Here is a 14,305-nt window from a genome sequence, read left to right as displayed (position 1 = left end):
CATTGTTTTTTACCATTAGCTGAGTTTTTGTCACTAATTTTATGGCTAAGTCGCGATATATGGTGTGTCTGAAACTGCCGTCCTTTTTCACGTCATTCTGAAAAGGACTGTCGTGCGTTTGAAAAAAGTGTCGATATACATTAAAGATTTTCAATTCATTACATTGCACCCACTACGTAAATAATAACATCACTATTATCATATAATGTTATAATAGTATACTGGACTACATTCCACAGTACATGCCATGAGCCTATAGCTGAATTTCTCGTGGCAACTGTGGCGAGCACTTAATTGATTTCACAGCAATTGCATACGAATAAATTTCGAGGGGCAAGCGTGGCAGCTGTGGCAATCATATAATATAAGGATGACAGCGAGAGACAATGATACGACTAAATTTCTTGTGGCAAGCGTGGCAGCTGTGGTAAGCGTTGAATAGATTTCACAGCAATTGCGTACGACTAAACTTCTCGTGGCAGCTGTGGCAATCATAATACATAGATCATAGCGAGACACTTATGGCTAAATTTCTCGTGGCAGGCGTGGCAGCTGTGGCAATCATATAAGATAAAGATCACAGCGTGAGACTATGATACGACTAAATTTCTTGTGGCAAGCGTGGCAGCTGTGTCAAGCGTTGAATAGATTTCACAGCAATCGCATACGGTTAAATTACTCGTGGCAAATTTAGCCATATCATAGTGTCTCGCTGTGATCTTTATATTATATGATTGCCACAGCTGCCACGCTTGCCACGAGAAATTTAGCCTAGCCATTGTGTCTCGCTATGATCTATGTATTATGATTGCCACAGCTGCCACGCCTGCCACGAGAAATTTAGTCGTACGCAATTGCTGTGAAATCTATTCAACGCTTGCCACGCTTGCCACGAGTAATTTAACCGTATGCAATTGCTGTGAAATCTATTCAACGCTTGCCACAGCTGCCACAATTGCCACAAGAAATTTAGTCGTATCATAGTCTCTCGCTGTGATCTTTATTTTATATGATTGCCACAGCTGCCACGCCTGCCACGAGAAATTTAGCCATAAGTGTCTCGCTATGATCTATGTATTATGATTGCCACAGCTGCCACGCCTGCCACGAGAAATTTAGTCGTACGCAATTGCTGTGAAATCTATTCAACGCTTGCCACGAGTAATTTAACCGTATGCGATTGCTGTGAAATCTATTCAACGCTTGCCACAGCTGCCACGCTTGTCACAAGAAATTTAGCCGTACCATAGTGTCTCGCTGTGATCTTTATATTATGTGATTGCCACAGCTGCCACGCTTGCCACGAGAAATTTATTCGTATGCAATCGCTGTGAAATCAATTAAGTGCTCGCCACAGTTGCCACGCCTGCCACGAGAAATTCAGCTATAGGCTCATGACATGGACTGTGGAATGTAGTCCAATATACTATTATAATATTATATGATTGTAGTGATGTTATTCTTTACGTAGTGGGTGTAATGTAATGAACTGAAAATCTTTAATGTATATCGACACTTTTTTCAAACGCACGACAGTCCTTTTCAGAATGACGTGAAAAAGGACGGCAGTTTCAGACACACCATATATCGCGACTTAGCCAATTTTATGTTTGCATGAGCTCTAAGAAATCGACTGTTCCCCAATTTTCAAATCGCTTCAGGGTGTCTTTGAATAATGGCTGTTCATCAATAAAATTTCGAGGATTCCTTAAAACAACTTTTTTGGAAATTGATTTTTGTAAAAAACAAGGCGTTTTTTAGCCATTTGAAAGAGTCAAAATCAAAATTTTCTCTCGTCGGCGCAAACCCGTTGCGCCTCCTCGGTCACTGTAAACATTTGGTATTGCTTCTAATTCTTTATTTCTACAGTTGGAAGACTAGGGAGCTGGAGTATTTCTTTTTGTGGTATTGTTCTCGAGAGGGAGATAGGAATTTAACTGTGGAAGTAATTCCCCGGGCACTAAAAGCGAATAAATTTTATTTGCTGTCCTCTATTTTTCTTTCTTGAAAAACTTGAAAAACCACTTTAAAATGACCAAAAAAACCTTGAAAATCCCGAAAAAAAATCCGTAGACACCCTGTTAAAAGAAGGGGGCGTTTATTAAATTATTTTAGCCTATAGTTGAATATTTAGTGCAAAATTTCTTTGGTTCAACGACTAAAATTGCATCGAAAACTAATCTGGTTACAAGAAATGACTAAAATCTTCCTTATTTTCAAACCCAGTTAACACTGGTATTGAAGTATTAAAGTCACAAGTTTCTAATAAACGCCCCTCTCCTAAATATACGATCAGAAAAAGTAAGAGGACTTTTTAGAAATAAAGAGTATTAATCATTTTTCAAAATCAGAGTCCTTCAAGCCGCCATGACAGTTGTCCTTTGCGGACAAAAGCGAGGTTAAGCAAGCACTTATTTAGTACGTAAGGTGCCATTCCGCGGCCCTGTACGTAATTCTTCCAAATAAAACATGTAAGTAAAATTTTAAGTACAGGGCCACGGAATGGCACCTTACGTACAAAATAAGTGCTTGCTTAACCTTGCTAACGCCTGTACATTGATTGTTTTCTGAAACAATAGAATAACAATACTTCGCTCTCCACCGTTTCATTCGATGTTTATCCAGAGTCTCTATAATAATCCCATGCTTGTACCTAAACCAAAACATTTTATAGTTGTATTCGGTATCTGGATCAGCCCTGAAATTTAGCAATTTTCCAGGTGGGAAAGTGGTCAATTTATAACCCTAGAATTCGATAGTTTTTCCACGTGAATAACTCAATTTGCTTCAGCAGAAGGACTGTTCCATTAAATTTCCATTCAGGAGCAGTGTGGACGAACTTTTGCAAGGCAAATTAAATATGCGCCTTATTTTTTATGACGGATTGAATCCAGGGAGTTCATTGCTTTCAAGTGGTGGTACATTTTCGAACATCTCTCGGTAAATTTTACTTCCAATAAATCCGGCATTTATGTAGACTACTTAAAGGAAGAAATTTTGGCGGGAATTTAATTTAGCGGATGGCCAAAAAGTTTTTTCAGAGGGAATTTAATTTAGCGGATGGACGAAAAAACTAAATTTGGCGGTCGCTTAAAAAAATAACCTTAAGATGGCGTCAAAGCAGCGAAAAAATAGCAAAAACACCTTATTAAAAGAGATCTTATTTTCAAAATGTTTAATTTGGCGGGAATTTAATTTGGCGGATGGCGGAAAAAAGAAATTTTGGCGGGAACTTAATTTGGCGGATTTCAGTCAAATCCGCCAAATTCGCCAAATTTTCTTTCCGCCAAAATTTCTTCCTTTAAGGTAGTAAACCACGTCGTTGTATTTCGCTGCAGATTAAACTTTCAATGGGATCTATTTTTTTATATGTTATTGAATACAACGATTAGTTCCAAAAGGCGCTATTTACTAAATAAACGGTGGAGTGCTTATTCTACCGCGGCGGAGTGCTCACTAAAAACAGCGCACTCACCCTCACGGATTAGAATAAAAAAGTAAACAAAACTCGGTACTTTTTATGCTTTATTATTTTTTTTATGAGACTTTCTCTTGAAAAACTAATTACTGAACTAAATTAACAGCGTTCATGAGGCCCCTAAAAGGCCTAATATAGTTTTTTTGAAAACTTGTTTTTTATTTTGTTAAATGAGAGGTGTTTTATCATCTTATGTGCAACATTTGGATATACATATCAAATCAAAACAAACTCACATCCTGATTATTTTTTGACTTTAATGTATTATAAAAGAAGGTGAGTACAATGGAATATCAGTCAATTTAGAAGCTTTTTTAATTTGAAAAAATTGAAAGTTCTTGAAAGTTCTTTCTTCCATAATTCATGCATAAATGCACCAACAAGATACCAACAACAAGACAAGGAGTTAAATAAAACTATTCACAAAAAGTATGATTTGTTTGTCTGAATGAAAAGAATATAAACTGAACTGTAACTACCAGCTAGGTACCCCAAAACAAAAATATTTCATATAAGGGGAAAATCTTTTTCAAAAAAAAGAGATGAACATCTTTTAGAAAAACGACATCAAAAATATAAAATATCAGGCCACTGCAGGCATAAGAAAACTTTATTTTTTTGTGGAAGCTAAAAAGAAAAAATACTTTCAAAAAAGCAACAGCTTTTACAAAATATAAAATTATATGTATTTGTTCATATTGACCTCCAATTTTGCAAACGTCCCAACCAAGCCAAAAACAATGAATGAATAAAGGGTATCTCAGATAGAGAATACCAAGACAGTTTAAATCTGTGTTTATAAACATTATAAACATTAAAGCATTAAAAATTTTCTCTTCTCAGTTTAGCAAAGAAGTTGGAGAAGTCCTCGCCACGTTTTTCTGTTTGTGTTTAAATTATTTTTCTCATCCATAACTCCGAGAAACTCAAATATTGCGATGAGAATAGAAGAAAAAATAAGCCGTGTCCATTCATTTTATCTTCCCTCTTTTTCGAGGGAACGTTGCCTGAGATTAGATTGAAGCAAAATCCCGTATTGCACCACTTGGAACTAGTCTGTCTTTCCAATCCACTTTCCCGCGGCAATTTCTATTTTTTATAAGAACTCTATATTATAAGCACTATTCCTGCGTTGCTGTGTCCAAGGAAAGACAGACGCTTGCTAGTCTAGCATTTATGTAAAACTCACGCAGGCCACGCAAAGCCGCGCAACATAGGTAGGATTTAATGGCTTCAAATCCTACCAAGGAGATTCACTTCTAGCCCTTTGGGTTTATACTTCATTGATCCACCCGCTGTATGGATATAAAATGGAATGGCCCAAGTTTATGCTCTTGCTGGTATTATCAGTTTTTGAATATTTCAAGAAATTAAATTTTGCCCAGTCTGATGACGTCTTTGACAGGTGGCCAGGTGACATAATTTGGTGTTACTGCTGCTTAAAAACTAAAAAGTGTTGATCGCAATCGTACCCTAATTCATGATATTCATGATGTAATCTTTTATACGGAAGCACACAAAATAATCCGGAACTAGTGGAAAAATTTGCCACTAGTCTTTTGTTATTTTGCCACTAGTTCCGGGTTATCTTGAGTGCTTCCGTATAAAAGATTACGTCATGAATATCATGAATGTACTGATTTTTACGAGAAGCCGCTTCTTCCAAAATTAACTTTAATTTTGACAAAGCGCTGTTTCTTCAAATATGGACATGAATGACATGGTTATTGACTTTCAAGCCCGAGGGGCTAGACACGAGACTCCTGGATGGGAGCAATACTATCGATATGATTAGAAATCTAAACTAACCATTGTAATAGCCTAGAAATCTAAGCTAGTTTGATTCAGTCACTTGGATAAATCTGATGGTTAAGTTGTGACTGTATTCCAAGGCAAGCTTAAAATCCGTAAATATAAAAAATCTTTAAAGCGCCGAAAAACGCTATATTGCCATAAGCCGTGTGTCCTAGCCTTGTGAATACGGGCTTAGTTAACTAGGCTACCATTGTAAGTGTGTTCTAACAGAAATAAGGAATGAGTTAGTCCATTCCCATGTTTGTAGTAGTCTTCGTAGTAGTCTTACTAAAAGCAAAAAGTGACGGTGACAGTATTTTAGAAAAAACCTTGACGGGTACTGCGGTGATTTTTAAAAATCAGTCGGCATTTCTGTGTTGGCGACCCTCATAATTCTTTGTTAAAATGGCTTGACAGAGTAGTAGAAATGTATCAATCCATTGTCAATATTGTTAGTTTGTCATAGTTTTCTGACACACTTTTTCGTGACTTATGAGCATTTCTGACAAACACGGAGGAGTTGTGATGAAAACACTCAAGTTTTAACAGGAGGGACCTTATTTTTCAGTAGAAGTCAGTACTGTACTTAGCGTCTGCTCATCCTCTAGCGAAAAAAGTTTCTTATATATAGGTTTCTTATATATAAGTATGTCTATAGACATAGAGGTATGCGATTCAGACTATACTGTACTTGAAAGGAAAAGAATCGGAAACATAACAACAACCCCTTCTCACAGACCCGGTAGAATTTTTCCAGCCAGTGGGGGTAAAAATAACGGACTAAAATGGGGGTTGATATTCCCATGTTTTATATGGCTGGGGATTTAAATTTCATTGTTTTTAAGCCATAAATTTCAGCGGGGATGGAAAGATAGTACAATATTTTGCAGTGAGGATTTGCTTATCTGACAATTTTTCCAGTGAGAAGGGGTCCCAGTGGGCGTATAACAAAAGTTGCAGCAAGATGAATACAATAGAACGGTGGGGGAGAGGGACTTTCAATTTCTCTTTTCTTGACGATTAAGATGATTCAAATATATGTATGTACTGTACAGATATTTAGTATATTGTTTGATAAATCAAAAATTTTATTTTTGATGGCTTCTCGCATCGTATAATCATAGTATAAGAAAGCCGCGGCTGGAATGATGACGCTATTGTTTTTGTTGTAAATGGATGTTCTATCTGTGTCTCCGTGGTTTATAAGAACTAAGTCGAAGGTAACAAAATCCTTAACCTTAAAAGTGTTCATAATATTCAATTGAAGAACAACTACTTTTCACGTCTCAAATTTTTCCCACTATCCTCTCTTATTACCTTATTTGAAGTATATTTTTATAAATTCCAAATAAATTTTTGTAAATTTAGGACCAAATAACACACATTTTATTAAAAGAACTAATTTTCAAATGCTAAAGTTTGAATGCTTTCTGTCACCTCAATACTGTTGTTTTTCGAATGGAATTTTCACAGAATGCAGCTTGAATATTTATTTACTAATACCAGTAATAATTTTTCAGAAAAATCAGGAAGGCATTTCAAGGCACTCAATTTTCTTCAAGTTCTTAAAGCACTGACATTCTGACGTTCTAGTACTTTTAAACCAAGAGTCTTTTCTTTTACTTTGATGTTATGAATGCGTGAATTATCAAGAGATTTGCGTTCATGAGCAAAATTACGTCTAACGAGGTAGTTTGTTAAACGTCAAATTAAATTGATAATGGAAATTGTCACCGAACCATAAAAAAATTTGTTCTTACGACATAGATAGAACAACAGAAATTCAGCTGTACTCATTCCAGCCGCGGCTTTCTTATACTATGGTATAATCAACAAAACTTGATTTAGAAATTTGGAAAAGGAAGATTTCAAGATTTCAATTTTTCAATTTTCGTAGCTAATATATCAAGGTCAAAATGATACACCTGCATGTTGATATTAAATATTACAAATAAAACAATAATAAGCAAGTAGGCGTTGCCTTAAGAGTCCAAAAAATAACAACAGTTTTGCACCAGGTCAAAATTAAAATCCTACAACCAAATTACATTTGATATGTTATTGTTGAATTATATTGAAAATAATATCTTCAGATGCAAAAAAATACCCAGCTGCTCAAATGTTATTTTCACATTAAATTTCTAAAATTGAGATTCGGTTTTCCAAACCCTGAAACAGGTTTCAAAAACTTATTATTTTGCAAATGTAAGGGATACAGCGATTTGTATTTACTTTCAACAATTGAGTAAAAATACGGTTTTTATTTGGTCTATAAACTTCACATATAGGCTGTTTGTTTTGTAGCACCCTTATTTTGGAGTATAGGAACAAAAACTTTCATGGGTATGGCGCCGCAAAAGTGCTTTTCATATATAAAGGGTTGGATCATTCGATGGAAATCATTTACAAGCATTTCTTTTGGGTACGGCATTTTGTAGTTCATTGAAAAGGTAAAATATTTTGTCCTAATATTCCTTATCAATTTTGAAAATTGAAACTTTCCAGGTGAAGATGTGGGATGCATTCTTTGCCCATAGTATAGACAAAGCGGTGACAAAATACCGGAAAGCGGTGAATACTTCATGAAATACCGGCGTACTGGACAGAAAATTCTCAGATTCTGTTCAAAAGTCTTTTTAACAAGTTCTGGAATACCATTTTCCCGTCAAATACCGAAATGAGGATTATACCGAAATCTTGGAAGTCCCCCTGTGTAGATCAAAGATAAAAAGGGATATTATCTTCGTATGTATTTCATTTGCAGTTTAACAATGAAGACATTGACTGTTGTACTCCTTTTGGGCATCGTTGCTGCAATTCAATGTCACGCTGTTTCATCACCAGGTGCAGATGATAATGACCATGACAAATTCAACGAAAAACACAACTGTAAGATTTGCGTTATTGGACTTTTCCTAATTTCCTACCCATTCATTCTTTTGGTCGGTTGAATGACCGAGAGGTGTCATTTGGGCTCAGTACAAAATTGTAGTTATATCCCTTGACTGCTAAAAATACCTTTACAAAGGCCTACGGGGTATCCAAAAACTACTTTTCGGGGTAACCATTGAAGCCCGGGGTACTCTAGGTGATGCGAGGCCCTCTAGGGTATGTTTTTCAGCCTTCTCAAAGTGAAATCTAAAGGGCCAAAAGTACCCAAAAAGCGCAATGTTAGGGTGTAAAGTGAGATAAACGATGTTTTTTGGGTTAACTTTAATCAATCAAACGAGGTGAATAATATAATAGAGGGATCCAATTTTGAGACCCTAATTCTGTCCGTTCAGATCGAATGCCCTTGGGAATAAATAGCTCTTGTATAAGAATAAGAATGAAGACATTGAATGAAGTGAATACAATCGGGCTCATGTTGTCTTCTGACCAGCCACCAGAACCGTTGGAAAACCAACGGATCCGGCGAAACTCGAACTCACAACCATGCTATTCGCAGACATTTGCTCTATCATTGAGCTACGGATCCCATATACCAATATATCAACATTCTTATCTTTTTAATCAGCTGTTGATCATCACCAACACATCATTGAAGAAGTACACACAGAACGTGGAACAGCAGGTGCGACATCAGAATACTCTGCTACTTACATGGCTGAAAAAGGATTCCAAAAGAACTACGCTTACGGATGGAAAACAAAGAACAATTATGGTCATATGCCAGAAATGATTTGGTATAAATTCCGTGAATCATTTGTTCCAGCTGAAGTGACCTTCAGATCCAACGGTGAGCTTTTTACAATAAAATTTGCCTTTATTGTATTCATATAACAAACAGTCTAGGAAACATAAAAACCCATCCACAATAAATTATAAAAACGAAAGTGGTCTCTTCTACCATGAAAAATTCTAGAATGTGTAAGAACGAAGCTATAGCTATAGCAGCTATAGCCTAAAACTGAGTTTGTTTTCATCTTCAGAGATAAGTGCTCAATGTTCTTATCTAAGACACAAAGTCTTATTATGATAAGACTTATATGATAAGGGGTGGACACTCAAGGTGAAAGGCCTACCGTACGTGCAACCCTTAAGGATCCTCTTTCTAAGCTTTCTAAAGCGAACTGTAAGGGTCAAAATGAGCAAAGCTGCGAAAAAGTGCACTCTAAGGGTGTAAAATTTGGAAAATGTGACATGTCATACTTTGCCTTAAAATGCTCAAAATTTTTAGAGAAATTGAATCAATAAGGGTCGATTTTTTGTTCAAGTTTACTCAAATATTACTACAATGAAGTGAATAGAGTCGCTCTCATGTTGTCTTCTGACCAGCCACCAGAACGCGTTGGAAAACCAACGGATCCGGCGAAACTCAAACTCACAACCATGCCATTCGCGGGTATTTGCTCTACCATTAAGCTACGGTAATAATAATAATACAATATTCATGATCAAATTTTACTAAATTTTCTCTGCACTGTAAGGGTTTAATTTCAAAGGCATAACTTTAGGCCATACAATCAGTCGTTTTTAAATAGAGTGATAGACTACCAAAGTCTTTTCTATCACTTTTTAAGGAAATGTCAACGAGATGCCGACCAAATACCAATTCGTTGGTTCCAACGATCACCACTGCAATGAATATTCTCCATGGACCATCTTGTGCGAAGACTTGTCTGGAGATGTAGTCAAATACAGGTACGAGCAATATAATATGATAACAAAAGGCTAAAAGTGATTTTCAGTCTTTCCAAGGCAGGAGAAAGTGAATTTGTTCATTATTCTATATATTTAATTTAATATGATCTCAAAGGGCTAAAAGTGATTCTTTAATTTTTCCAAGGCAGAAGAAAGTGAATTTCTTCATTTTCTGAAAAGCTTCCCTGCTCCTCTTTTTGGATTTAAGAATCATTTAACAATAAATTGAGAGTGCAATTAAAAAACCGATAGCATTGTTTTAGTGCATTGATGCTTTTCCCATCAGTAAGGGATTCCAACGCAGCTGGCACACAACGTTGTTTTAACGTTCAAATAACGTTATTTGAACGTTATGAATGTCACATGGACGTTGTTTTGACGTTGTGTGCCGTCTGGAAGGGGTCTGTGATAAGCGAGTGTTAATCATTTCCGGATGTACAATTGTTATACAGTGAGCTCTTGCCAATTCGAACTTCTATTATTTGAATCATTCTATAATTCGAAATAATTCGTAAATCCGCCATCAAAGGGAAACGTAAAAATGCTTTCTTTAATTTGAATCCTTCGTTAATTCGAACAAATTACACTTCCGGTTCGACTTCTAATAAACTATTATTATCCATATAATATCATTAAGTAAGCCATTAAAGATACCGGTTACTCTTTCGAAGCGGGCTACACGGCTTTTTGCGCAATGCAATTGGTTCTTTTCGCATGACGACGAGCCTACATTGTCCAGAGTTGCCCGTCGTTAGGAAAATTCATTGTGACGTCACTTTTTCAAAGGAAAACGAGCAATGCGTGACATCATTTCTCTCATTTTTTTCAATATTGCCCTCGGTCAACGCAACAACCTCGCAAACTCGGTCGTTACTTGACCTCGGGCAATATTTCTCAGTACATAGCCCTCATAAACCGGTCATTATTGTATTATTGTTAACCGGTTACTTTTTCGAAGCGGGCTACACGACTTTTTGTGTAATGCAATTGGTTCTTTTCGCATGACGACGGGCCTACACTGGCCAGAGTTGCCCGTCGTTAGGAAAATTCATTGTGACGTCACTTTTTCAAAGGAAAATGAACAATGCGTCCTCGCAAGCTCGGTCGTTACTTGACCTCGGGCAATATTTCTCAGTACAGCCCTCATAAACCGGTCATTATTGTATTAGAGTTATACTGTAATATTATTCACTTTACAGATACGAGAGCAAAAGATGTGCTGTCAGTCATTACCACCAGGCTACATACTTCTGTTTTGGATTGAGAGTCTTGAACACCAAAGGCAACACTGCTTATGCTGGTGTCGGGAATGTCAGATTCTTTAAAAGATACGATTCTGCTCATATGTAAATTCATCATTAGAATCTTCTCATGTTCTGTATTGATTTATTTACATACATTATAAATTTCAAGCAAGAAAATTTTTGAAAATTTCTTTAAATGTCTTTTTGTTTTAATATACCACACTTTGTGAAATTTTATTTTTACGATATTGTTGAAAATACAACCAAAATATCGACAAAAAATATTTTTCATTAAATATCTGCATCAAATAAGATTGTGCCTCAATTTATGATTTAGACAGATAGCGAGACCTCTAACAGCTATATAAGGGAATTATCCACGAAAGAATAGGTATCAATATGTTGAGCTGTGATTGAGAGACAGACAAAAACTGTTACGTAATAGTTATCGGACAGTTGCGAGTACAATATGAGAAATATTTTACGAGTTCCGAGATTTTTCCGTACAATATTTTCCGAGCCTTTAGACGAGGAAAATATAGGGAAAATCTGGAACAAGTGAACTATTTCCATATTGTACGAGCAAATGTCTGATAACTGGTTTATCGGTGATCTAAAAAATGCACTTTTTGTGTTGGAAAAAAGCGCAGGGCACTTTTGTAGCAAAGTGACGTTAGATCGCTGCTACCGCTAGAATGCAACAGCATCTTTTCGTCAATTTATATTTTTACATGTAAAATACAAGATATATTGTACTCTTTTTAACCAATCAGATTGCCGATATTTTTTGGATCGCCGATAAATTGACAATATCACAACGACAATCCGACGACAATGGAATAATTTTGGAAAATAATAATTTTTTGTAACTTAGGATGGTTCAACTTCACCTCGTGTAATCCAGGCTTTATTTACGTTAGTGTTGAATGTAAGAGAATTTTCTGGTGTCAAGTAAGCGAGGCAACCATTTATAGCGTAGACATTGTCTTAGGGTTTTTTTGCAAAGCAAGATTTCAGGGGGTTGAGTCATCTATTTAGTGTGGTAAAAAATTAAAAAGCAATTTTTCCTCTGGATTGGATTTCAATGGGTCAAAAAGACAGAGGTGTACTAGTTTGCGTTATGTCTTCCTTCGTTTCGAGCGTAAAACTCCTACTCTACCTATCCATGAATATATAAACGTCTGGACATCCATCTCTTTTATATTTTTGTAGAAATAACTGCTAGCTTCATTGCCACCTCCGCCTTCATTGCCGCCTTCATTGCCGCCTCATTACAATCATAAGATGAAATAATAAATTTTGATGTTATACTTTTTGGGAATACACGTTTTTTTTTTTATAAGAACAAACTATATAAGAACATAAGGCTTCGAGGCCCAAAAATCTAAGAACATTCTAAGAACATTCTAAGGCTTTGGAGACTTAAAAACATGCATTTTCTTAAGAAATTACATCAAAATGCTCAAAAAATGCTAAAAATAAGAACAATTTAAGAACATTTTTAGGCTTCAAATACAAAAAACTAAGAACATCCGAAGGCTTCGAAAATTTTTGACGTTCTTATAAAAAAAAAACGTGTACCTGGCTAACAGCCTCAAAACATCGACACAAGTAAGGCCTATAAGCCTTGAGTTGTCTATTGTGTAGACTTAGGGTAGGAGTGTACTGATAAAAAATATTCGCGGAAAAAAAGCGGACAAGGAAAATCGTTATTCAATAAACCATTAAGAAGAAAAGATTGATCCAAAAACAAGAAGATCATTAAAACACATTAACACATTTGGTAGATTCGCTGGATTGTAGGATTGGGATTCAAGGATTCGGATTCGGATTCAGGATTCGTAAAAAGCTTTGTAAAAAAAAATTGAAAAAAGATATTAACTTCAAACCAAAAGATCTTAAAAGATTACATAACATAGAGCAGTTCTTGACAAAAATTGATGTAAAAATGGGCGTGGCCTTGACGCTAATTAGGGAAACTCCCCTTTTTAGGATTCAAATTTCCAGCCAATTGCATACTTTGGCTAGTTCTCAGTCTCTTCGTTGTATTTGGATCAATTTCTAAACACCTGATCTTATGACCGAAAATGTCAATGATTAATCGTGGACAAAATTTATTGACAACAAGGGCGTGGCCTCGATGCTAATTAGGGAAATTCCCCTATTTAGGATTCAAAACACGAAAATTGCAAAGTTTGGCTAGTTCTCAGTTCCCTCGTTGAATTTGGATCAATTTCTAAACACCTGATCTTATGACCGGACATGTCAATGATTAATTGTGGACAAAATTTATTGATAAAAAGGGCGTGGCCTTGATGCTAATTAGGGAAATTCCCCTATTTAGGATTCAAAACACGAAAATTGCAAAGTTTGGCTAGTTCTCAGTTCCCTCGTTGAATTTGGATCAATTTCTAAACACCTGATCTTATGACCGGACATGTCAATGATTAATTGTGGACAAAATTTATTGAAAAAAAGGGCGTGGCCTCGATGCTAATTAGGGAAATTCCCTTATTTAGGACTCAAAACACGAAAATTGCAAAGTTTGGCAAAGTTTGGCTAGTTCTCAGTCCCTTCGCTGTATTTGGATCAATTTCTAAACACCTGATCTTATGACCGGAAATGTCAATGATTAATCGTGGACAAAATTTATTAACAACAAGGGCTTGGCCTCGATGCTAATTAGGGAATTTCCCCTATTTAGGATTCAAAACACGAAAATTGCAAAGTTTGGCTAGTTCTCAGTTCCCTCGTTGAATTTGGATCAATTTCTAAACAGCTGATCTTATGACCGGACATGTCAATGATTAATTGTGGACAAAATTTATTGATAAAAATGGCGTGGCCTCGATGCTAATTAGGGAAATTCCCTTATTTTGGACTCAAAACACGAAAATTGCAAAGTTTGGCTAGTTCTCAGTTCCCTCGTTGAATTTGGATAAAATTCTAAACACCTGATCTTATGACCGGACATGTCAATGATTAATTGTGGACAAAATTTATTGATAAAAATGGCGTGGCCTCGATGCTAATTAGGGAAATTCCCTTATTTTGGACTCAAAACACGAAAATTGCAAAGTTTGGCAAAGTTTGGCTAGTTCTCAGTCCCTTCGTTGTATTTGGATCAATTTCTAAACACCTGATC

The 14,305-nt window shown here is 36.0% G+C and overlaps 1 protein-coding gene across 1 annotated transcript; it reads left to right on the top strand.

Moving 5' to 3' along the window:
• The first annotated feature begins 7,665 nt into the window (after positions 1–7,665).
• On the top strand, positions 7,666–11,357 carry LOC136817215 (uncharacterized). The gene is made up of 5 exons (XM_067073554.1): positions 7,666–7,722; positions 8,037–8,161; positions 8,790–9,011; positions 9,796–9,916; positions 11,116–11,357. The coding sequence occupies exons 2-5, from the start codon at positions 8,044–8,046 to the stop codon at positions 11,264–11,266; spliced, it is 612 nt and encodes a 203-aa protein (XP_066929655.1). The 5' UTR covers positions 7,666–7,722; positions 8,037–8,043; the 3' UTR covers positions 11,267–11,357.
• Positions 11,358–14,305: the final 2,948 nt, after the last annotated feature.

This window comes from Clytia hemisphaerica, unplaced genomic scaffold (genome assembly GCF_902728285.1).
Source record: "Clytia hemisphaerica strain Z4C2 unplaced genomic scaffold, Clytia hemisphaerica genome assembly, whole genome shotgun sequence".
Lineage (NCBI taxonomy): Eukaryota > Metazoa > Cnidaria > Hydrozoa > Leptothecata > Clytiidae > Clytia > Clytia hemisphaerica.
Note: the sequence above shows the minus strand (reverse complement) of the source record. Positions and strands in the feature narration are given on the sequence as shown.